The sequence below is a fragment of the Protopterus annectens genome, chromosome 4.part1, assembly GCF_019279795.1.
Source record: "Protopterus annectens isolate FY-2018-M chromosome 4.part1, PAN1.0, whole genome shotgun sequence".
In the NCBI taxonomy this organism is placed as follows: Eukaryota; Metazoa; Chordata; order Ceratodontiformes; family Protopteridae; genus Protopterus; species Protopterus annectens.
Genome location: NC_056734.1, coordinates 902,912,027 through 902,937,769, shown reverse-complemented (window position 1 = coordinate 902,937,769; position 25,743 = coordinate 902,912,027). Strand labels below are relative to the sequence as shown.

The 25,743-nt window shown below is 34.1% G+C and overlaps 1 protein-coding gene across 2 annotated transcripts in view; it reads right to left on the bottom strand.

The window, feature by feature from the left end:
• The window catches only part of LOC122801112 (receptor-type tyrosine-protein phosphatase eta-like), a 1,724,431-nt gene that overhangs the window by 1,500,510 nt on the left and 198,178 nt on the right, over nt 1-25,743 (bottom strand). For both annotated transcript variants that reach the window (XM_044070641.1, XM_044070642.1), the window contains exon 5: nt 4,780-4,848. In XM_044070641.1, the coding sequence (XP_043926576.1) occupies nt 4,780-4,848 (69 nt within the window). The remainder of the gene's footprint in view (nt 1-4,779; nt 4,849-25,743) is intronic.

Below are 25,743 nucleotides of genomic sequence, written 5' to 3'. Positions count from 1 at the left end.
AATCTTACAGTTACAAGTCTTGAAATTCCAATCGGGAGCCTCCTTTCTATCACTGATTCAAAGTCTTTTCTGTTTTTTTTTTTCAATCACACCGGTCCATTATTTTTGTAAATAATAATAATACCATATATGTCATATCAATTTTGTATCTTAGACAAAGGTTGCTGCAATAGAATTAGCCTTTTATCTTAACACAGAAAATGTTGCATAAAACAAGTTCAAACTACTTTATTGTATATTTGCACTAATGCAGTCATTTATCTCTGTTCAGTTATTATTTGATTTATTATATTGTGTTTGTTGATAAGGGAGGTGGGCTGGTCCACTCACCCTTTTCTGTCAGAGGTTATAGTATATGACGGTAAAGAAACAATCAGAAAATTATTATGCATCACAATTTGAGTATTATATGGTTGCATTGTGTGCATACAATCATAAAGCATCAGTTGAAAGAAAATGCACAGATAGAGCAAATACTGTTTACACAGCATACTTAAAAAAAACTTACGTAAATCACGAGAAGAAAGATGCATACAGGAGAACTATGAACAATGACATACAGTCTTACTTGCTCAGTGATTTCTAAGAAAAGGTCTTAAGGGATGTGATTGTAGTGGAAGGTGAGTCATTTTCTATGAAGTAGGTGCATTTATTTTGAATGATAATGTGCTGTTAAATTCTTGTACTGTTGCCATTGCTTCAGAACAATAGAAAATAAACCATAGTGAAAAATATTCTGTATATGTGTAGTATTGTGTTCCTTTATCTCTATTCAGAATACTTTATCACATTTTTCTCTAACAAAATTAAAGATGTCTTCCTTGTGCTACATAGACTACCTTAAAACACTGTTTTGCTTATCTGTTTCCTAAACATTCTTGATATAAAACCTTTGCCTCATCTACATAGCCTCAAAGGATCCCATGCCATGCAATCTCCATCTCCTACACATCCATAAAACAAACACACAAACAAACTGCTGTGCCACCACTCAAGGAAACTAAACTTGGAGTATAGCATAGGGCTTGCTGGGGAGATAGAGATTTCTGTCATAGACTCTCTCTTACATGGAATAGACTTCCCTTTCATGTAAATCAAAGTAGCTCCATGACCCTCCTGCATGAATGGATTGCAAACTGTAAATTTGCCTATGGTATGGCCCCCTGAAATGGGAGAAAACTAGGTGGAAGCTATTCAGTTTATAAGGTATGGATGAGATGGGATCTTTAAACTAGGCTACAAATGATCTGCTTGATCAAAAACCAAGTATGAATCCTTTAAGTTATAACTTAAGGTTTTGGATGAAAATATTAAACGTGCTTTCTAGGTAACTTGGCAAAAGATTTTAGTTGAACTTTATAAGTTTATTATTTGCTTACTCTTGACATTTTAGCTAAGCCACATAGAAATGGCATTGCATAACTGGGTTATTCACCAAAGTTGAATATAAAAGAGAGACTTCATTTACAGTTCCGTAGACATTCAAATCTGATCATCTCTTCAAAATCAGTGGTAAAACATTAACACACTGAGCTACACATAGGAGAGGCATAGCATTTTACATAGTAGAAATTGTTATGAATGCTCCTCTGTGGAGTAGTGTTAACTTGAAACGAACTCACCTTGCATGAAAAACACAATGAAACAGACATGATGGAGTTTCTGAGTGAGCTAGGGTAGCTTTATTGGTAAGATCGTTTTCACCCTGATAAAAAGGACTGCATCAGACTAAATTTAGTCTGGTATGATGAAATTGTTTTTATTAAGGCAAAAATAGTTAGCACTAATGCTGCATTAGCTCACTTTAAACTTCCATGCATCTGTTTTGTGGTTATCGTACAAATAATTGTTACATTTAATTGTAGAAATTGTTGTGATCTGATATTTTAGGCTTCCTAATCCATAACTGCCAGCACTTGTACTCATTTGGTTTAAGGCCTTGAAAGTGCACCTCAGGAACCTTCTTTAAAATGGAAGCAGTTAAAGGAACTGACAATTACATTTAGAAGCCACTATTACAAGACAAACCATACCTCATATCCCAAACTTCAGCAAGCCCTCAAGATAAATCACTCATAGCCCCTTCACCTACTGTCACACATTGAACTGAATCACACCAGTATATTCAAAGAAAAAACAGAAACTCTCTGTTGGTTTGTCTCTTGTTTACTAGCCAACCTCTCTGATCTTCATGGTTGGGGATCCTCTCAAGGGTCACTCTCATTTTTTTTAAGTCCTCTCCTTGAGAATCAATTTGTTCAAAATCTTGATTTTGTTCTGAGGGCCTTTGTTGCTGAATTACACCTGATGTATTGGGGGAGGGGGATACACAGACGTGTTATTAAAATCACTGCTGTCATGTGCCAACTTTTTTCTTTTCGATTTTTAACTGGAATCAACTTTGCTTCAATGGACTCAAAGAAGAAAGCGCTCAGCCGTTCAATGTTATGTTGGACAGTTTGTTTTTTGACAACTTTTACAATGGTTTTCAAAATAAACATGGAATTTTGGAGCCCTTGTGTTGAAACTGACTGCTGGAATCAGGTTTTTCTTGGATTTATTGTGTATTCAGTACTCAGTATATTCAAACCTAAAACTGTTAAGGCATCTACAATGGTAGTCATAAAATGCTAAACTGAAGCAAGGCAGATCCATGCTACTGGCTATACAAACTTAACAAAAGAGGAACCCTTTTGTCAGTGTAAGCTATCACCTGACATTGGCTAACACTTAAGCAGCTGTATATTATACTGCTGCTACCAACAGCCTGGGTTTGCTGGTCCTGCACCATATTCTTTTTAATGCTGTGTCAAAACTTGATTTACTTGGAACTACTTTTGCCATTTAGTGCTTCTATTACTGGAACCCCACCCTCAGATTGTTCTGGTAAATGCACTGTAGCTTCTCATACTCTATCACATAAACAAATAAATGCTGTAAACTAGGTCATGCTTTAGTAATTACTTACAAAACTTTCTTCTCCACTAGCTTCATATGCTCCTAACATTAGGTCCTCTTGCAGTGATAATTTCAAATATTGTTTTTTGCAGAAGCACAAGTCATAAGGGGTTAAACCTGCTATGCTCACCCTCAATTCTCACCCATTCCCTCTTAGTTCACTCTGTATATATTCACCCATCCATTACTGTACCCAATTCATAGTTCCTAATGAAAAATATACCTTCTCACTTCTTAACCCTATATCAGACAACAGCATTACCAAATCAGCTTAAAAACTTGCCGTCTTATCCCAAAATCAGTAAAAGAAAACACTTCTCAGTATGAAACCACTCCCGCAAACACTTTCTTTCCTACACCTATATCAGTCTCTTCCTTTCCCACACACTAGACCAAATTGTTTCATTAATATCTAGCCCACACTAACCAGTACACAACTTCATGGTCAACTTTTAAAATCCACTCATTACTCTCAGTCTGTCACAGCTTTGCTGTCTGTAATAAGCTCTCCATTTTTAACCTCAACAGGAACAACGGCCTCTTAGTCCTACTTCCTCTCCCTCCCCTTTCTACTGCCACCTTTTCTTAACCCATTGTAGGCTAACACATAACAAGTTGTAGTACAGTAACACATCATTATGAAATAATAATGTTTACATTTCTTATACCTAGTACTTGACTTCTCATTCCTAATGATGTCACATCTTACAATACTACATGACATCACTGCCTCTACATCACATCCCATCTCCTAATCATCTCCTAGCTGGGCTTCCACCAGTACCTTCCTTAATATACAACACATCTCAAGAATACATTTTATGTTCACCTTTTCAGACTTAAATATCCTAGCTCTTTACCCAACCAGCCCAAAGACAAACTCAAGCTCAAAATCAAATGAAAGGTATTGCCTATTTTATTGCTCTTCATACCAACTGTACTGTTAATCCTGGTTTAGCAGAACATATCCTCAACACAGACTTCCCATCCAGTACAAGACAAACTGTGCCTCAATAAACACTAACAGTACAAAATTAAATGAATCAATATGAGCCTCACTATGTCCATTCTTGCATAAACCAACACTCCCTTGATATATTATCAGTCACTGAAACCTGGTTAAAGCCCATCATTAAAGAAAAGTACTTCCACTAGGCTATGATATTATTAGGTATGGTTGAATACAGAAAAAGGGAGGTGATATTGCTATTATCTAGCCCAGCTTCATACCGCTGTCACACTACACACAGACACAGACGCACACACACAAAGACACACACACACACACACACACACACACACACACACACACACACACACACACACACTCACCTGACACAATTCATCTTTCTGCATACACTCACACGTGCATGGACATGTACACATACACACCAATTACCTTGTTGCAAAAGGAAAGAAATGGGTGAGGTGAGCATTTGGCCATGTTCATAAACACAGGTGCCCAAAGAAACTTACTTAGCCAAATGTCTTATCACAAGCATTTCCAAGTGGAGAGCACATGGATAATTAGCACTGGATGCCCCCGGATGTCTCATTAGCATTTGTTGTAGGCCACAGAGATGGCCACACTGGTGCTGCTGTACTTTGTGGTACAGCACTGTGGGAGGGTTGTGCCTGAAACAGAAATGTGCAGGGGGTAGTAAAACAGGACGTGGACATGGTAACCTTTCCGAATTTTGCCCTGCATATGTCACAGTGGTGTCATTAAACTAAATTACTGTATGCAGATATTGCTTAATACAAATAATAGTTTTTAATAGTTTACATGAATAAAGAATAAGTTAATAAAGTATTTTATACCTGGTGGTTTTCTTGTTGTGATAAATTCTGTTGTGGCCACCTGGCTTGTACTTGCTGGTGCTGTTGATTCTTTTTGGAAGAGAGGAACAAAAAGGTTATGGCTGTCAATCCATGCAGTAATAAAATGTTATGAATAAATCATTAAAAATGTATTAATTCGCTGAATGATACACAACTAACTAAAAAATAAAAGGCACAGTAAATCTAAAGTTGTTATTAAGAATCTCATGTGATGAATTTGTTTTATTGTTACTCATATTCTGGTAATTCCTAACTCACTTTTATTATAAGACATTTCTGCTATGGAAACCAGACTTCAAGGAAGGATGTAGAGAAACTAAACTAATATCAAAAGAATAAAATGCAATGTTTTTGTGGAGGACAACCACCCTTCACTTCCAAATCTGGGGACAAGCACCCTCTTCCCAAATTTATACCAACTCCACATAAATTTGAAGAGGAGTAAATTTACCAAAGCAAAACAAAATCACTATTGATGCATACTTGGGAAATGTACCAGCACTGATTTACTAAGGAAAGCAGCAATAGTTATTGTGTTTCTTGGCATCTTGTTCTTCTGGTAATTGACACTTTGGGAATTTCACCTCAGCAACTTGCAGATATGCTAATTAAGCCATTGTACACATTACACATAGTTAAAAACTATAGTCTGCATACCCAAATTTAGCAGCAGCAAAGTGACTGTCAAAAAATTCATCTAAGTTCCCAGTTAGTATCCTCTGACATGTGCTTGTGATTCTGTGGTGAAAGTGCTTCAGCTGGATCATTTTAAATGTTAAAGCATCTTGCTCTCACACCATATCCCCAAAACATCAGCATTATTGTACAGAAATGAAGATGTGTGCCAAATTATACATATTTTAATGCCACTGTAATCCTATGATGTCAGTGCATGCACACTTTCTGTTTACTAACTGCGAATTTAAGAAAAACATAGAAACAGAACACTCAGCCACAGTTTGTCATCACAGTGGGCTCATCATCACCTTATCTGTCTTTTTGTGAGTATAACAATGCAGAACTCTAATCTGATGGCATTTTACTTAGAGCAGTAGGAATTTTAGTGAAGATGACACCTAAGCAGGTTACTATATTTCACTCCTTCTTTGGGATGGTATATGTACAGAACTGTGAACATCAAGACAGGTTGTTGTAAAACAGTGCTTACTTATTACAGTAGCTACATCCAGAGGACTATGGAAAAGCCTCAATCTGTGGAGGAATGATTGAAATAAAAAGCAGGTAACATGGTTATTATACTTGGTGATACATATTTTCCACTTACCATATAAATGGAATGCAATATTATATTATCATGCTGAGGTTCTGACAAAAAAAAAATCCTAATGGCACATCACAATCAACTGCTCAATATAATACCCTCATCAAACCATTGTCACTCTCAGCGGCACACCAGGCAGCACATTTGCTTTTGGTGCAGATGGCTGCGTGTTCTATTCTCATCTCAGGTTGATTGATTGCTTACACTGCAGTGCAACATAAGGAGGGCACTACATTCCTCAGCATACCATCTCTTGGATGAGATGTTAAACCAAGGCCCCATCTTCTTGAATTTGTAGTAGTAGTTCAGGTGGAGAAAAAAGATCCCATGGCACCTGTCGAAAAGAGTAGGGGACCTTTACTTATATACAAAAAGAACTGTTATTTATTCCAAATACCATTAAACATAATTTAATTTAATATTTCATTCCATATAACCAGTATGTCTTAAATAACTTTTTATCTCTTCTTTTAACATATTCTTTACTTCTATTCTTATATCCATATTTAATTATACCCATATTTATTTTATCCACTTCTTTTACATCTTCAAAAAATGTTCTTTACATACTTTTTCCGATAGCTGTTTAATTCTTTTACATTTCAAAAACACATGTTCCTTAGTTTCTTCTTGATAAATGAGGTTTGTCGTGGGACATCTTCAGAAGGGGTTAGGCTGATATATTAATGGGAGTTAAGTGGGTGGGGGAGGTGAAAGGGTTAAATGGAGGGAGGGATAATTGGGAGGAAATGGCATAAGGGTGGGGAGAGGCTTAAGGGGTTTAAACAAGTGTAGCTGGCTAAGTAATTACATTTTAGTGATGCACAATGTGGTCACCGGTAATTCCCCTTGTTGGGTCATTAAGGTAAGATAGGGTGTTGTGATTAAGTAGTTTAGGAGCTAATTATTATGTTGGAATGTGGGGCAAGTTAGGTAGAGGTAGGTAGGGGGCTAGGGTGAAACTGGTGGGGATGGATTATGGGGTGTAGGGATCCCTTAGGAGAAGTTGAGTCACAACATTCATAGGAGCGCAGGAACTTATTAGGCTAAAGCCCCATGGCTCTTGCAAGCCAGTTAAATTCAATACCCTGCTTTCAGATGATGGGAATCTTGGGGGTTTAGTTAGTCATCCATTTGTTTAAACCGTATCTGGGGGGACCAAAGTCAAGTTGTTCTTTGACAGGAGGCCTGAGGGGATCTCAAAATGTGGTTGGGGTGATAAATTTGTCCTTTGAGTAGGTAAGGTGATTGCCATTTGGTAATGAGTGTACTGGTGGTGTTTATGGTTGGGAATGTAGATGACTTTATTGTTGGGCTTAGGTGAGTTTTCAGGAACTATGTCAATGGGTTCTGGTTTTGGATCTTAGTGTTAGAGCATTAAGGTTTTGGAGTTAGTCTATTCCCTGTAGTAATCAGGTTACTGTACATCCAGAGCTGTGTAGTTTGGTGGGCTAGTGTGAGATGCTATAGTTGACAGGGACCTGGGTTCAAGACTTCAGGGTTTTCTTTGACCAGGCTACAGAATTGTGTTCAAGGGGTTATAGTTTGTTGTTATGGCTATAGGTTGCCATTCCGGAAAGGTCGAGCCATGGTTATTGGCTTGAGGGAAGTGGACTAAAGGGAATGTATTGTCTTGGAGTGGAGGTTCTGGTGGTACAGTGGGGTCATGGGTAATCCTACTTTATTTAGTTTCATTAGGGCACATTCCAGTGCTAGTAGGTCAAGGCTTGGAGTTGATGATGGGGTTCTAAGGTACTTTACAGCTGATGGCTACATCGAATGATGTTTGGCCTAACCCCTCCCTTTATGGGAGGTCGTTGGTTGGACAATTTTGGGTAGAAGGGAGGGGGAACAGCCTGGTCAGGCTGGTTGGTGGAGAAGAGGGAAAGGCTTGCCCTCTTCTGTTCCCCCTCCAGTTTGTGAAGGTTTTTTCCAAGGATTTGTGGAAAGGAAATGAGCAGCTGGAGGAAGTTTGCTGAACAGGTAAGCAGACAGAGGTAAGGATGCTGCCTATTTGGTTGGTAATTTGGTCTATGAAGTGAAATGGGATGCTGCTTCATAAGTAAAGTAAGTGAGCAAAGGTATGGACGCTGCTTACTGGGCAGGATGAGCAGGTACGCTGTCCTGATTAACATTACAAGGATGTTATGCTGTGTTTAGAATCAACTATACTATTTCCAGTTGTAAATAAAATTGGTAATCAAAGTTATGGAAGTTTAATAAAGGTTGTCAAATGTCAACCGATGTGATGTGTTTATTAAAGGGGACTGGGACAAATGAGGTTTGGTAACAAACCAAGTTACCCCGGGACATCTTCAGAAGGGGTTAGGTAGATATATTAATGGAAATTAAGTGGATGGGGAGGTGAAAAGGTTAAATGGAGGGAGGGATGATTGGGAGGAAATGAGATAATGGTGGGGATAGGCTTAAGGGGTTTAGACAAGTGTAGCTGGGTAAGTAATCATATTTTGGTGTGAACTTGCTACCCCTCCCTTTGTTGTTGGCGGTTTGATGAGGATTTTTATGTCCAGTTGTAAATAAAATTGGTAATCAAAGTTATGGAAGTTTTGTAAAGTTCATCAAATGTCATTCAGTGTGATGTGTTTATTGAAGGGGACAGGGACAATGTAAACTAATTCTATTACTTTTCTTTTTATATGGCATATTTCCTTTTACTGGTAATTTATCTGTTACCATTCTCCTCAAAAATCTTGACAGTCTACTTTCTGATTACACCATTTGCTTCTTGCTTTTATAGCTTTCATTTTTTCATCTGTTAGATTTTCTGAAGGTTTTACATAGTAGTGTTTTATCATGATATTTTTATACCATATTTTTTTCTATCTTTTCTGGCTCTTCATTTTTAATTTCCACAAAAATATTTTTTTCTTGGTAAGATGTTATTTCTTCATTTATATACTCTTTTTTCCATATCCCTAAATGGGTTAAATAAAAACATAAACCTCCTTCCTCTATTTACATATAAAAAGTCCTCTTTTTACGAAGTTTAATCTAGAACCCCAGATAAAAGAAAGAAATATCTGCAATAAATTCCTTTTCAAGTACTGTTGGCAACATAAATACACTTTGCTAAGTATGTTGTTTTCCCCATCACTATGGAATTTATCAAATAAACCTGTTTCTGAATGATAACTCATATGTCCTCCAGAAAAGATAAGTTTGTTTTATTTCTTCTGTTGTTTTCTCCATTAAATTCTAATTACATCTTTATTCCGAAACTGTATACCTAACACAGAAATTTATTTCATTGTAAAATATATAACCCCTATCTTTACTACATCACATAAACCTTTACTTTTCTCTTCCTTTAAAGCCATCTCTACCCCTCTAGACATGGGTGCACTTCAGTATTTCACAATACTTAAATCTCGAATTCCAGTATCTCAAGACTAAAATATCAAAAGCCCAGTTGCACAAAAGTCCACATAACTGAATACGGAAATGTCGACTCAGCAGTTGTGGTGGTGTGATGTGTTAATGGATAGCTGGAGATTTAGGTGAGTGTTTATTTTTTAAGGATTTTGGGTAGGGATTTTAGTGTATGTTAGTGTGTTGGGAAGTTGTAGGTTTAGGTTACGGTATGTAGGTAAGAGTGTGAGTGTGTAAGTGTTGAGAATGGTGGTCTTTGTACGTATGTGATGTGTGTTTGTGCGAGGGGAATGTAGAGTGTGTAGTGGTGGATTTAGTGTCTTTGTCTTTACAATGAGACCTCAGAGTTAGTATATATAAGTAGCGAGAGTGTGGGGGTGCAGGGGGGTTGGACCCCTGCTTATATGCAGGATAGGTCCATGTATTTGTGTTGTTGTGCTTGTGTGTGTGTTTTGTTTGTTTGTTTGTTGTAGTGTGGGGAGGAAGATATATGTGTGTTTATGTTATGGAGGCTGTATTTAAGCGTCACGATTTTGAATTTCGCACTTTTGGGTTTTCGGTATTTTGAGTTTTTGGCTTTATAGTCTCGAGATACTGAAATTCGAGATTTTAGTCTTTCAAGATTATAAAGTGGGGGGCGTGGCCAAGGATGAACACAGGATAGCAGAAGATTTCTTCAGCTCCACCAACATAACTACACTGACAGGAAATAATTACTTTAAAATTCAACTAATGTAATAATTTTCTTTCTAAATACATTTGGAATATCAGTATCTTGAATAATATCTAAAAAAGAAAGAAAATTTAAATAATTTTCCTGTCAGAAATCATCTTGGAAATTTCTCTTTCATCACCTCTGTTCAGAATGAGTTCCAGTAAAGCTAACAGTCAGGATTCCAGCATCAAGAAAGAGCTTCAGTCTTTAGTATCAACTATTCAGCAACTAACAACTAAAATGGACAGACTGGATGTTAAAATTGATAACTTTATAGATAAAAACACAAAACAAATGGATTTGTTACATCAATACTTACAACATCAGAAAGCTCAGATTACAGGTATAGAAGAGACTCTTAATGTTATGGACAACAGAATTCAGGAATAAGAAATTAACATTGAATTTTTACTGAAACAGAACGCACACCTTCAATCCAAACTTGATGACCTGGAAAACAGATCCAGACGCAATAATATTAGGATTTTTGGACTGCCAGAAAATATAGAAGGTAACAACATTACTTCCTATTTAAATACTTCACTTCCCAAAACTTTAGATCTGTCAGAAGCATTTTCTTTTGGTATTGAAAGAGCCCATAGGTTTTTATCTAATTCTAATACTAACAAAAAGTATCCTAGATCAGTTATTGTAAGATTGTTATCATCTTATGACAAGGAGATGGTATTAAAATCTGCATGGGTTAAAGCACCTATAAAAATTAATGAGGCAACTGTGCGTTTTGACAATGACTATTCTTCCTTGGTAATAACTAAAAGAAAAGTTTTTTTGCCATTAATAAGAGAGCTTAAGAAAGCACAGTTCAAAACTCATCTTTTATTTCCTGCCAAACTAAAAATCTTTTTACCTGATGGCCCTAGAATTTTTGAAGACTTGGATTCTGCTTTGCTGCATATTAAAAAAATAAAATATTAGATAAAATAGAAGATATGGAATGGGCAAGTCCTTCACTAAAGAGGATGGCAACAGGAACTTCTTGGAAGACTTCGGAGAAGCAAAAAAGACTAAAAAACAAATGACATATTTCTTTGAACTCTTTAATTACAGTTACTACATTTTCAGGAAAGCCACAAATATCTTAAAGATTTATTCAAAGTTACTTTTTTGTGTGCAAAGAACTGTTTCTGTTTTATAAATAATCAAACTTTCTGAGGAACAAATAACCTGCTATGAATCAACTCGTTTCTCTTTGTGATAAAGAGACCTAAGGTTAGTAATTTGATACATTTCCTTTCTCTTCTTGTTTTAAATAATGGCATTCTCTCTAAACTATGCATTTAGTGAGGGATGGGGGAGGGCAGGGAGAGAAGTTTGATGAAAAATATGGAATAAGGGGAAAAATAACTTATTAGTTCTTTAAAATTATTTATGCTGTTTAAATACTGTTGCTAAATATTATACCATGACTTAACTGCCTATACATGATTTCTGATAATATGTCATGATATAATTGCAATTAATTAGAACTAAAGTAGTTGTAAGTAATATGTCTCATGTTCAACTTTATTAAAACAAACAGCAAGTAATATATCTTTGTAGATACTCTTTGTAGGTCCCTTTTTTCTTTCTTCTCTCTCTCTTTCTTTCTTTTTTTTTTCTCTCTTCCTTTCTTTCTCTCTCTCTCTCTTATATATACAGTTTTATGCTTCTGATAATACTGATATATGTATGTAATAAGATCTGTATGAGAAAATGAAATGGGGCATATAAAAATAAGTTGTATTTATGTTAAATAACTGTAGGCTTGGTTTCACTGTCATAGAGACTGTAATGACTTGTAAAATACTTTGAGAAGGTTTTGCACTGTTTAGATTCATTTGTATTACAAAATGAATGTCAGTCACTTGCTTTTACTAAAATTCCCGCCAGAATGTTATGGGAGACAATCTGGGATGTGGGTTTCCTCGTGAATACTGTCCTCGAGTCGTTTTAAAAGCTTCAACACTCAGAATACATGCAGAGAAGCTGACACCAGCCATTTTGAACTTTGACCCCTGATTTCACACTGACACATCGCAGATTCAAGAAGTACACTGTTTCAGGAAGTAGAACTGCTGTAAATGCGACTTTGTGATGAAAAACGAACTTTATGACACCTAAATGTGAGTTATTCTTTATAACAACTTACTTATTTAAGATGTAATTTATAAAATATAAAAGTTATGATGATTTTAAATGACTTAGTATGCCATAGTAAACAAGTGAGATATTTTAGAAGGCATAGAAGGTAAAACACATATACACTTGTTTTTGAAAGCTTATATGACTGCAGCACTTTAATGTATATAAATACTTATGATGTAAACATATATAATGTTATAAATCATTTGCCTTGACTAACTGACAAGCACATGTATCATTATGATTATATTTAAGAAGAAATTGTCATGTGACATATTTTAAAGCTGCAGTTCAGATATATAAAATACAGATGGCTTTCATCACAATGATTTATGTATAACTAGGAATTAACATTGCTGTGCAGTATGATCTTTTAACTTATGCATGAGAATAAATATTTTATTTAATTGGCAATTATAAATATGAGAAGAAAGCTTTTGGTGCAAGTAATTTAAAGTTTTAAAAACTGTTAACTGCATTACTATGGCAGAAAGTGGGAATACCCTAATATAAGTAATGTCTGAACCATAATAGCCTAAGATAACATATGTTATTGAATTCAAATGAACATAAACATATAATAAGAACTTATTCTTACAAACTTTTAATAATTTAATAAATTAACATATGGATATTCCCTTTTTTTTTTTCTTTTTCTCTCTCTCTCTTCTATGCTCCCATTACCAAGATTGTTAGAATGCCATTTTGATTATGAGTGTATTATACAGAATAGATGTACATAGTAATATGAGTTGTTTCTAAATGTTCTTATATGTTTATATGAAGCTGTTTTATAAATTGTTTAGCTTTGTTATAATAGATAATCAAATTAAATGAGGTTAACTTTAGTTAATAATAGTTAGTATCGAATTAATTTGGTGGCAGCTGAGGTACTGCTGCTTAGGATAGGGGGATAACTTGAGTGGTATGTACTACTCGAAGTTGGAGTTTTCAACTCCAGGCTCGGTGCAATGTTTAATCCAAACATTATTTTCACCTGATTATTGTTGTATGTATATAGTTCTGACATCCACATCACATTTTATAAACTCATTGTCAGTACAAATAAAAGTGAAACTTACACAAATTTCCATAAGATGTTCATTAAATACAGCTATAATTAATGGTCACCTAAAGGAGGAGACATAATATCACTTATTTTGTTAATTGTTATTCTGATTATATGTCTTATATGTTTATAAATGCTAAATGGTATCTCTAAAAGGAATTTCTTTAAACATTAATGGATTGAATAACCCATGTAAAAGGGCAAGTTTAATGAGATATATTAATTTGCATAGAGCCAACTTAATATTCCTTCAAGAAACACATCTCCTGAAAAGGATATAGATAAATTAGCCACTAATAAATATACAGTCTTGGTTAGCTCAGAACACACACAGAAAAAAAGAGGAGTGGCTATCTTATGGAATAAAAATATGCCCATACCTAAAACTATTAAGTCTTATAAAGATGATAAAGGAATGTTTTGTATGGTTACAATACAGATTAATGGGAAGGTATATACATTAATCAATGTATATTGGATACCAGGAATTGGCATTAATACAGTGAAACACCATCTTGATAAGATCATATCATTTTCTACAGGAGATATTATTTTAGCAGGTGACTTTAATTGTATCCTACATGAAAAAGATACTACTACTATAGGAAAAGGAAAATTACATCTAATGCAAAACATTTAAAGGATTTTATTAATTTATATCATTTGAATGATATTAATAATCAGATAGATTCTAAATCATTACCATACACTTTTTTTCTAACAGATATAAAACTTATTCAAGAATAGATAGAGTCTTTATTTCTAACCAAATGGTAACAGACTTAATTAATTCCAAAATCATTTTGTGTCCTATATCAGATCATAATTCAATTGTCTTTGAATTTATGGTAAAAGTACTTATAATGTCCAGATCAAAAGAATACCAGCATACTTAACTCAACTAAAAGACTATAAAGATTATATACTTACAGAAGTGCAACATTTCTTAGAATTAAACACTACACCTGATGTCTCCATTGTTTACATTTGGGATGCTTTAAAATCATATTTATATGGACAAAGTATCAGATGGTATAATAATAAAAGGAAATCTTGGGACAAGGAATTACTAGATATTCAAAGCAAATTAGACTCATATAAACATAATAATAAAGAAAATATTATGGACAAAAAAGTCAGTGAGGAAATAAATAAATTAAATGAGAAATACAAAGAAATTTTAACCCATAAAGTCAAAATAACATTAGAGAAATATAAGTTTTTGTCTTACTCAATAAGTCCCAAATACTTACATAGACTTAAAAATAAAACAAAAAGGCTGAATAAACAAAATCATATCAAAGAAATTTTCTCTCAGGAAAAAGAAGAATGTTTCTAGTTTACCAGAAATATTAGATGAATTTAGAAATCACTTTCATACAATTAATCACAATAATATTAACATGGATCCTAAAGATAAAATAAAGAAATTTATAACTACAAATATGAACAAAAAACTTAACAAACAGCAGACTAAACTAATAGATAAAAATATTTCATATACAGAGGTTATTACACAAATACACAAACTTAAATCAAACAAAGCACCAGGTAATGATGGTATTATACCAGAGATTTATAAAATTCTTCCTAAAAGTACTTACTCATTAATACATAGGGTTTTCTGTTTAGCTCAAAATGAGTTAACAACTCCCCCATCCTGGCAATACACATTTATTTCACCAATTTTAAAACCCAATAAAGACCCAACCAGATGCACTTCATATAGACCTATTTCATTACTTAATGTTGACTATAAAATGTTTAAGAGTATTTTTGCTGATAGATTAAAGACAATCATTCCAGGCATAATAGATATAGATCAGACATGCTTTATTATAAATAGAAATACTTTTGATAATATAAGGAGAACTTTAATGTTAATTGATTAGGCAAACAGGAAAAAGAAAGATTTAACACTTATTAGTCTTGATATAAGTTCAGCATTTGATTCAGTAAGTTGGGACTACTTGTTTATCTTACTGAAGTGCACAAATTTCTCTGATGCATTTGTAAATCTAATTGAGCATCTATATAAAGGAGCATTGGCTTACATTAAGATAGGAACATATGTCTCACAAAAAATACCCATATTAAAAGGTACAAAACAAGGGTGTCCACTCTCCACTATTATTTACTTTAATAATGGAGCCTTGGGCTAATTTGATTAGAAACAGTACTGATATAGAAGGATTTGATATAGATGAAAATACAATATCTAAAATTCAACTTTTTGCAGATGATGTTCTAATTACGTCAGCAGGAACTAATTCTTCTATGCAGTCCTTATTTGATAAAATGATGGACTTTAAAAATATCTCTGGTTTGATATTTAATGAAGAAAAAACTAAAATATTACCAATATACACACGGAAAAAATGTCCTTATTAATGATTTTAACAAATATATACCCAACTCAGCTCAGATAACTTACTTAGGTATAATATTAACTAAAGATATTAAATCTATTATACATAATAATTATAGTAACTGTCTTCATAATATACAAAATCTTTTCAATAGCTGGAACAATATGTTTTTTGCCATGGAAGAGAGACTCACAATTATTAAAATGATAATATTCCCTAAGATATTATACTTAATACAATCAATAATACTCCCACCTACAAAAATAATTATTAAGAAATTGAATTCACTAATGTTAAATTTCTTATGGGCACCTAATAGACCTAGGATTGCATTAAAGAAGCATATTAATAGCTGGTCTCTAGGGGGGCATTTCATTTCCAGACTTTAATTTATATACTATCTCTTCTATTATAAAAGTTATTACTTCGTTAATAGATCAGCCATATGTTGCAAGATGGAAAGATTATTGGGAACTAATTAGCATTCACTTCATGAAAATCTCTTTAATACACAAAAATATTATTGTAAATAACCCCATGTTATGGATACTAAAAGAATTTTGTACTTCATCTATTACACCAAAATATATAGCTAGTTACCCATTAAATATTATTATCAGTTATCGTAATTTTATATTTATGCATCCTAGGTATAAGGAATGGAATTTTATCCTATTCCCTATAATGTATACACAAGGTATTCTTTTATCAACCACTTCTGAAATAACTATTTTAGTCACAGAGAATGATTTAAAGTATTGGTATCAATTGCTGTCTGACAATGAAGTAAAAAATTTAGACTTCTTAAAGCAAGAATTTGATTTGAGAGAAACATGTTGGTTAGAGATTCAGACTTTTAGACAACATCTTATTAATAAACTTGATTTAACGTCTTTAACAGTTAAAGAATCTGTTCCAATTCTGATTGATTACTTGATATTAAACTTACAACATAGGGTTTCTGATAAAGGTAAGCTCTCACACATACATACAATTATTAGAGAAGAAACTCATTACAGTTCAGATACCTATTGGAATTATTTCATTTCCATTAATGGTGAATCACCAAAACAACAAGATAAACAATATATATTGAAATCTGCTTATAAAACTACTTCTTCCATTAATTGGAGACTTTTTACTTGGAAATTTTTACATAGATCTTTCTATACACCTTTAATGATGAATAAAATAAATAATAAAGACAACTTATGTAAGAGATGTAATGTAGAAATAAATGCTGTTTGGGCACATATGTTTTATGACTGTAAAAAATTGAAGGAATATTGGAAGTTAATCAATGATTTTTTGCAGGCTCTTTTCACAGATAATTTCATTGTCTCTAAATCACTTATATTATTTAACACTCCTGTTCCTAAAAATGTTAAAAAAGTTAAACTTCCCTTATTATGGTCTATTTTAGCAGTGGCTAGAAAAATAATAACCAGAAATTGGATTTCAGATACTCCTCCTTCATTTAATGAATTTAAAAATGTTATGACTGAAGTGTGTCATATGGAATTGATGACAATAAAATCAAGAACTACTAGAAAAACGTCTTACTATATTATATGGGATACTTTACAAAACCTGTTAAAAAAATCTTAGTTTCAATAGTAAGACATTACAGTTTAATCAATTGATTTGATTTGTAGTGGATGTCTCTGTAAATACTTTGGTTATTTTATTAAATGTTATAACTATTTACATTTTAATTGCTTGTATAAGATTGTTATGATATTTATTTTGTATGTTAAAAACAATAAACCTGTTTAAAAAAAAAAAAAAAAAAAGATTATAAAGTGAATTTCTAGGCACTCATTTAAGCAAATTATTGCTTATTTTATCCAACGTTTGTTTTTTCCATTATTATAATGTCATCTGCATATGTTAACAGAACTGGAATTCTTAATCCTTCAGGTGATATACACCCTACCTTCTCCATTTTGTAATTTATTTCACATACTATCACATTCATAACTAAAGCAAAGAGTATACAACTACATGGATATCCCTGCCTTCTAAGTATTTTCCTTTATTATTACTATACTCTGATGGGTTTAGGACATTTCACTGAATGCATATTTCACACATTTGGGAGTGTGGGGGGGTGTAGCCCCCCCAAATATTTTAAGTATATATTATGTTCGGAAAAGAGTAATATATTTGAATTGCAAGTATACATGTATATAGTTCAACATTTTTAAAATATGTGGGGGGCTACGCCCCCCCACTCCCCCTTACTATATATACTAACTCCAGGGTCGCACTACAGTGGGGAAAAGGCCATATATAACTTTCAGTGCAATGTGTTTCAGTGAACTGAGTTTTCAGTGAATTGAGCTTTCAGTGAAAAATGCACACTAATTTAACTTTCAGTGAAATGTGCATTCAGTGAAATGTCCTAGAACCACTCTGACATATATAACTTCTTAACTTTCTCGCATATATTACATTATTTTATTATCCATAAGATTTCATGTCCAATTGTATCAAATGCCTTATTAATTTTGCCTATCATGTTGTTTGCTTCTTCTTTTCTATTCCTAATATCATCCACATTTTCTCTATCATTAATAATTCTTGACAACCCTTCCACTTCATACTATAAATACTGCCTTCCATAAAATTTTCCATTTTTAGTTTTAAATCTGTTTTGTATTATTTTAATAAGGATCTTATAATCAGTATTATTCAATGCTGTTGGTCTCTTGTATTTAATTGTCTTCTATCTTCCTTCTTCCTTATGAATTTAAGTATTTCACTACATGATTCTTTATACATAAAACCTTCATTGAACCATTCATTCAAAATATTTTTTTTGCCAGTTCCTTAAAATTTTATACAGTTAATACCCTATTCAATCTGGTCCTGCAGCCGAATATATATTTACTTGTCCTAATATTTCATATAGCTCATTTAAAGCAATCACATTTTCCAACCCTTTATTCTCTTTTCTGTTAAATTTTTTACTTTCAATGTCTTTTCACTACTTTTTTCTTCAAACATTTTTCATACATGTGGTACTACATTATTCATAATCTTTTCCTGAGTTCTTTCTGTTTCTGCTTTTACATTTATTCCCTCATTACACTACCATCTTCCTTTGCTAATCTGCTTAAGTAACTCAATACTTATCTTCTTCCTTGTAAATATCTTTGCATATATAACAATTCCTTTATTTTTTCTTAATGTCTTTCATATAATTCTTTTTCTTATTTAAAGTACTTTCTATCATTGTGTTCTAAATCTTCCAACACATTGTTATATGTTCTTTTATATTTTTCATTCACTTCTTTTCTCACATCATTTTGCTACTGTAAAAAACATTTTTATATACTCCCTTTAGTACCATCCACCATTTAGACCAATTATTATAAAATGTTCTCATAGTAATATAATCTTTTCATTAATGCATTACTAATCTCTTTCCTTCTTCACTCCATGCTTTCTGATTTATCCTTTTTATTCCTTTGCCTATTTTTATAGATTCCTTGTTTTCTTTTATCTCTAGCCATATTGCAAGATGATCAGAAAATCCTGCTTCTACTACTTTTCTTTCTCCTATAACTAAACCTTCTGATACTATAAAATAATCTATTTCAGTTCTATACATACCCCTTTTGTAAGTCCATGAATTTTTATCCTAAAGTTTTAACTTACCAGATGTTATAATGTCTAACATTTTTTTCTTATATTGTTTCCTTTCTTTTTGTGCATGCCTCTTAAATTACAATTAAAGTCTCCTGTTATTATAATATTAATATTTATAACTACATAGTCTGAAATCTGATAAAATATGCTTTCCCTTTTTTTACAATTAGTATAAGCATATAATATAATTCTATATACGCTCTTTTCATTTTAAATCTGCAATGGTTAATCTTCCCATTTAAGCTAAAGTTACATTTCATATCTTTACTGTATTTCTACAGAGTATAGCTAGTCTAGAACATCCCTTATTTCTGAAATTTCAGACTATCTTTTCACCTCATAGTTTCCTTGGTTGTAATCTTTCATGTACTAAAACTCTTGTGTCTTCTAATATAGTCACATCTACATCACATGTATTGCACCACTCCAAAATCCCTATTCCTCTTACTATATTCTTAATATTATTTTCATTTACAGAAAGCACTCTAAAATTTGCATTTTCCCTTTTCTTTAGATTCATGGTTTCATAAGATCGTAGCTAATTACTAGATTTCTAACACAGGTCATTCTAAGCCTGGTCAATTTCCCTCCCAAAAGTGTGAATCAAACACCTTAACCATTATACGAACCCCCAAACATAAACTGCATATATTCCCTTTCATACATTTCCTTTCTTTTTTTTCCTTTTGTACATATCACTTTAAATTTTCTTTTTTTGTCTTTTACACTTTTACCAATATAATTCTTCTTTTCTTTTGCTACTTCCTAATTTATGTCTTCTTCATCGCTTTTTCAGAACCTTCTCCTATATCCTCTTTATTATTTTTTCTAATCTATTTTATCTTCTATTACTACCGCTTCTAAAATTTCACCTCTTTGTTCAGTTTTTTTTCTTTCCTTTTTCTTACTTTTATTCTCATTTTTGTAATCCATCCTTAAATGTCCAATTTTGTTACATTTATAACATTTCAGATTCATTTTTTTGCATCATGTCCCATTTCCCCACAAATATAACATTTCCTTTTATCATAGTTACTTATCAAATGCCCAAATGCCCTTCTTTTCCAGAAAAAAAAAAGTTTTGAGCTGTCTCCAGTATTTTACAACACCCTCCCCTGGATTTACTAAACTTCCATGCAGGACTATCTTAGTCCTGCATGGACATGCCCATTTAGGAGCAGGACGGCAGCATGCCATGCATATTAATAAGACGTGCTGCCCAAGCTCCTAGGCTTACATGGAGCATGTAAGAGTGCAAGGGGGCATGTCTGAGAGCAGAACTCTCAGAATGCACACACCCCCACAATGTAGAACAGCAGAAAGGGGTAAGAAATGAGTCAGACTGCTCATAGGTGTCCTCATATCCCCATCAACAGTCCCCCATGTGTACAACAGCAACAGTACATATACATAACATGAAGAAACCCTTTTACTTTTTTTTTTTAAATCTGAGTGAAGCTAACTGTAGGTGTGTGAGTGTGCCCATCACTTAGCTATGGTTAAAGCAGCTTAAAAGGCTGAAGGGGATAACAAGGAAGATATATGCAAATAAAGCACTACAGCAATAGTGTAGTGGGCAGAGCATTCACCTAACAAGCAGGCATACCCAGTTTGAGTCCCACTGCAGCATGATCCATTTTACATGGTATAACCAATGTTTTTGTTGCAAAATCCACTAGATAACTTATATTTATGAAATGGAGTATTGCAGGAAATGCACACGTGAGGTGTCAGTGTCATGATGAATAAGGCACTAGTAAGCAGGTTTAAGCACAAATAAGCAGTAGTAAGCATATTTAAGCACTAGTAAGCATGTTTAAGTGTGTTTGCATGGGGATAATCACTGCCTACACAGATTAAGCAATTTAGAAGCTAAATGAGTGTAAGAAACTGCAACCGGAAGTAAGAAGTGCTTACCTACGCACAAACATGTGCAAACCCACTTACAACTGCTTTAAAGTGCCTTAATCACTCTGTATCCAACAGCCCATGTTCTGCCCAACAACAAAATAAATAGCATCTGCAAGGCTCAAACCCAGGAGCTTATACACAAGGGTCAAAGTAGTTAACCACTAAGCCATCACAGCAGTACCTAAGAATGAGGTTTCAACAAACAAATCCTCATCATAGGAAAATCAAAATGAACATGTGAAAAGAATCTACGCACAGTGTGATGTTGTATAACCTGCTACATAACATAAATTTGTGAACTGGAGTACTGCAGTAAGGCCAGATGTGAGGTTATAGTAATAAAGTGTTGAAGTCCTCAGTACCCCATACAGTGCACATACACATGAAACATGGATGCCACACACGTTTATAACATGTAAGGAATAATAAATCAATGCCAAAAGGAAAATATAATGCAAATTAAATATTAAGCAGTGCTAAGCATTGCACAGCTTAGCTTAGTTGGTTTATGCAATGTGTAGGCTGGCTAACTCAATCTACCCAGTGGTATACCCCTTTAAGCAATGCCAACATTAGATAAGCAAGCGAGCCCATAGCTTAGCCTTTTCAAAACTGTCCAATCACAGAAAAGTACCGGAAATTGGGTGTATTTAAACCCCACAGGTGCGAATACTTCCCATAACTGGTTGCAGCTTCCTACTGTAGGCAGAATGGCTGGAGTTGGGGAAGGCACTCGATTTCGAGTGCAACACGGGGGCACCCAAGAGTCCAGATTCATGGTATGGCTCTTGGTATAATACCATGAGCAGAGACTACTGCAGGGCCAGTGCCAGGGCTCTCAGTATAAAGTGGAGGCCTGGGACAGTCTCACCCGTGAACTCACCAGTGTCAATGGTATCCCCCGGACTGGTGAGCAGGTCAGGCACCACCATGCTTACCTGAAGCAGCAGAAGGGGGAATCTCTTGGAGCAGTGGAGCCAAGAATCAAGGCAGATGGCCAATGCCCCAGGACTGAGTAAGTACTCATTCTACTACATAAATAATGATTGCCTAGCCATGTGTATATTATGGATAGGTAATGGCTAAATGTCACTCCATTTCTCTGACAGTTGCAGATGAGCAGGCTGCAAATCAGCAAGCCCATGCTGCTAGGTTGCAAAGGCTGCATCACAATGCAGGTTAGTAATAATTTTGCATGTACTGTCATAACAAATAAATATAACAGTTCTAGAAAGTGTTGTACCAGTATAAAAATGTATTGTGTATGGGATATACTGAATAAACTAGACAATATGGCAGGAAGACTGTCATATAGGTTGTATGTAAAAAAGGTGTAACATATTGTGAATAAAAGTATAACCCTTGGAGTGCTTGTGTACAGTCTGCTTTCATATGTTGTTGTAGTGTTGCATTTTTATAAATAGTACTGTTGTATTAAGCAGTGTTACCCACACTGTAGAACGCAGATAAAATGTGTAGGAAGTTCAGTATAAAGAACGGACTGCACACGATAGGAGAGCTGGAAAACACAGTTTTAATACTCCAAATTCAATACAAATTGTTAAAAAGTCCAAATAATGGTAAGCGCTTTCGGCAGGTTCAAATAACCCGCCTTCATCAGACAACCACGAGATTACGAAAAGATATCTTATACTATGCAATTACAAAGGATGAACCTATCAGATTAAAGTGCATTACTAAATTAAAAAGAGAATCCATGACAACCTTAAAAAGGCATAACTCCCAATTGGGAAATGAAAATAAAAAATACACATAAATAAATAAACAGTCATTAAGAAGAATTAGAAAATAATGTAATGAACAAGTACACAAGCAACAATATGTCAATTAAATGAGAGCTTGTCAGCTCACTGTTGAAAATCACATATTGCACTACACCGTGAAGAAAATGTAAATACCACTATGGTAATTGTCTAACAGGGTGAATCTTGCAGATTTTAAAACAATGCTGAAAATGCCGCTTCTAAAGTGCATCGACTTAAATACATAGCTTAAATCACCAGTAAATATTACTTAGGTTAGAAATGGCAAGGGTACACATAAATAAATGCGCTGATCAAAACAGAGCTACGTTTTGCAATAGTACGGAATCAAGTATGCGTATTGAAAGGCTGGAAGACTGACAGCCGCAACCATTGTAAACAGCAGTTATATTAAGTAGCTGACCTACGGAAAAACAGTCTGTACGTCGATCGAAGATAAAACAGAACTGGCTAATATTGGCATCAAGTAGTTCTTATACACAATAGTTCAACCAAACCTCTTCGAGACCTATTGCATGTACAAATAATAACAATAAAAAAAGGAACAATTAAAATTATCAGATACCAAAATCTATAGTCGTAACCAGTGTAATTAAAAATTTTTTGCTACTAACTGCGCTTAAAACCATGGGCGACTTAGACTCAATATTCAGGTCTTCTAGTTCAAAACTATCTATATTATGAAAAGTTTTTAATAATGTGAAATATGTCCATGGAAACCACAAGGGCTAGCTGCTTACCCCAGTTGTATATAAGAAACCATACATGGTAAAGCCATAATTGAACTTATACATATTAAATTGATCTGTGTTATAACAAATAATGACAAAATGGCTTGGGTATAAGAATAAGTCCTTATATCTACCTATTATAGGATAGCCATTTTAAAACACATTTAATAGATAATCCTTCATTAATACCAGGAAATATATGCGCCCTAGTCCTAATCTGCCATAGCAATTCGTCAGTTTCCAAACAAATTTGCCATGGTCCACCCCTTAAGTCCATCTCTCTCTGTTGTAATACGAAAAAATGGAATGCATGGCCTGTAAACTCTAGGCAATGTCTGGCTAGAGCATTGTTGGCATCTTCTTTCATAATTGCATACTGCATGCGGGTTATTTGAACCTGCCGAAAGCGCTTACCATTATTTGGACTTTTTAACAATTTGTATTGAATTTGGAGTATTAAAACTGTGTTTTCCAGCTCTCCTATCGTGTGCAGTCCGTTCTTTCAGCAGTTTTCGTTTTTTGTTGTTTGGTATTCGATAGGAAGTTCAGTATAACAATGTTGGAAGTCCCAAGAGGTCAGTCATATTGTACAACTGAGGGAGACTTAGAAAACATTGGAATGCTTCACACCAATTCCCTGAGAGTACAGTGTACTGTGATGTCAACTGTAATATTTTTTACCACACACAGCAGGGGTTTGAATCCCAGGAGTGGTAGTAAGTTGTATGCATAATCATACCCCACAACTGTACAGAGTTTGTGAGAATGTTCAGATAGAAAGCTGTATGCATAATTAGACCCAACTGTACAGAATTTGCTAGAATGTTCAGATAGTAAGCTGTAAGCATAATCATAATAAACTGTACAGACTGTGGCAGAATGTTCAGGTAGTCAGCTGTATGCATAGTCATACCCCTCAACTGTTCTGATCTGTCCAGCATGTCCAGATAAATGGCCAAAATCTGCTGCCGGTTACCTGTTCCCCTGACAAATCAGCGTGATGATCCAAGAAATGTAGGCAGCTTTTACTGACATATAACTGATAGTCAGAACTGTACATGGAGAATGTATATGAAAACAAACCTGTCATTATAGCATTTCACCCAAAGTGTATGACAGCAATTCTCAAAATATGTCACATTAACACCTGCAGCCTGTCAAGCCTTGACCAGAGTGTGTGCAATAACAGACTGTTAGGTATGTGTATAACATCATAATGGAATCTGGGAGTATGTGTAGGATTTGTCAGGTAATGTTAACAAAGATTTTCTCAACTGCTATACCAGGTAAGAGGTGTAGACTGTAGGTACAATACAGTTCACTTATATACTTGTCTACAAGCATGGAATCTGGGAGTATGTGTAGAAATCGTCAGGTAGTGTTAACAATGATTTTCTCAACAGCAATAACAGGTAAGAGGTGTAGACTATACATAAAACACAGTCCACGTATATACTAATCTACAAACATACCATTGCACAAAGTAAGGACATTGGGTAGTGTAATAATACATGTAAGGGACAGATCACTGCAGTGATTAAGAAAGATGTGAAAACTACAGGGATATATTAGTTGTTAATTGACCTCTGTCTCTCACACCCACCATATGTGCAACAATAACCTAATTTCACACCTCAATGGGTACTTGTACACTCCAAACTTTGGTTAGGACATATGTCCTATTAGTTTATAAATATACACATTTGGTTCTATGCATGTGCTATGTTAAAATACTCCCATATTGGTGGCCTGTTGCCATCAATGAAACCTGCATGCTGTTGTAAAGGCCACTGTTGTCCCATATATGCATGTGTTCTACTCGCTCTGCAACTGTTGTAAATCTGGTGTCTTGGTTTAATGGGAATACCCATGCATGCTGTTATAACTAATTCTGAA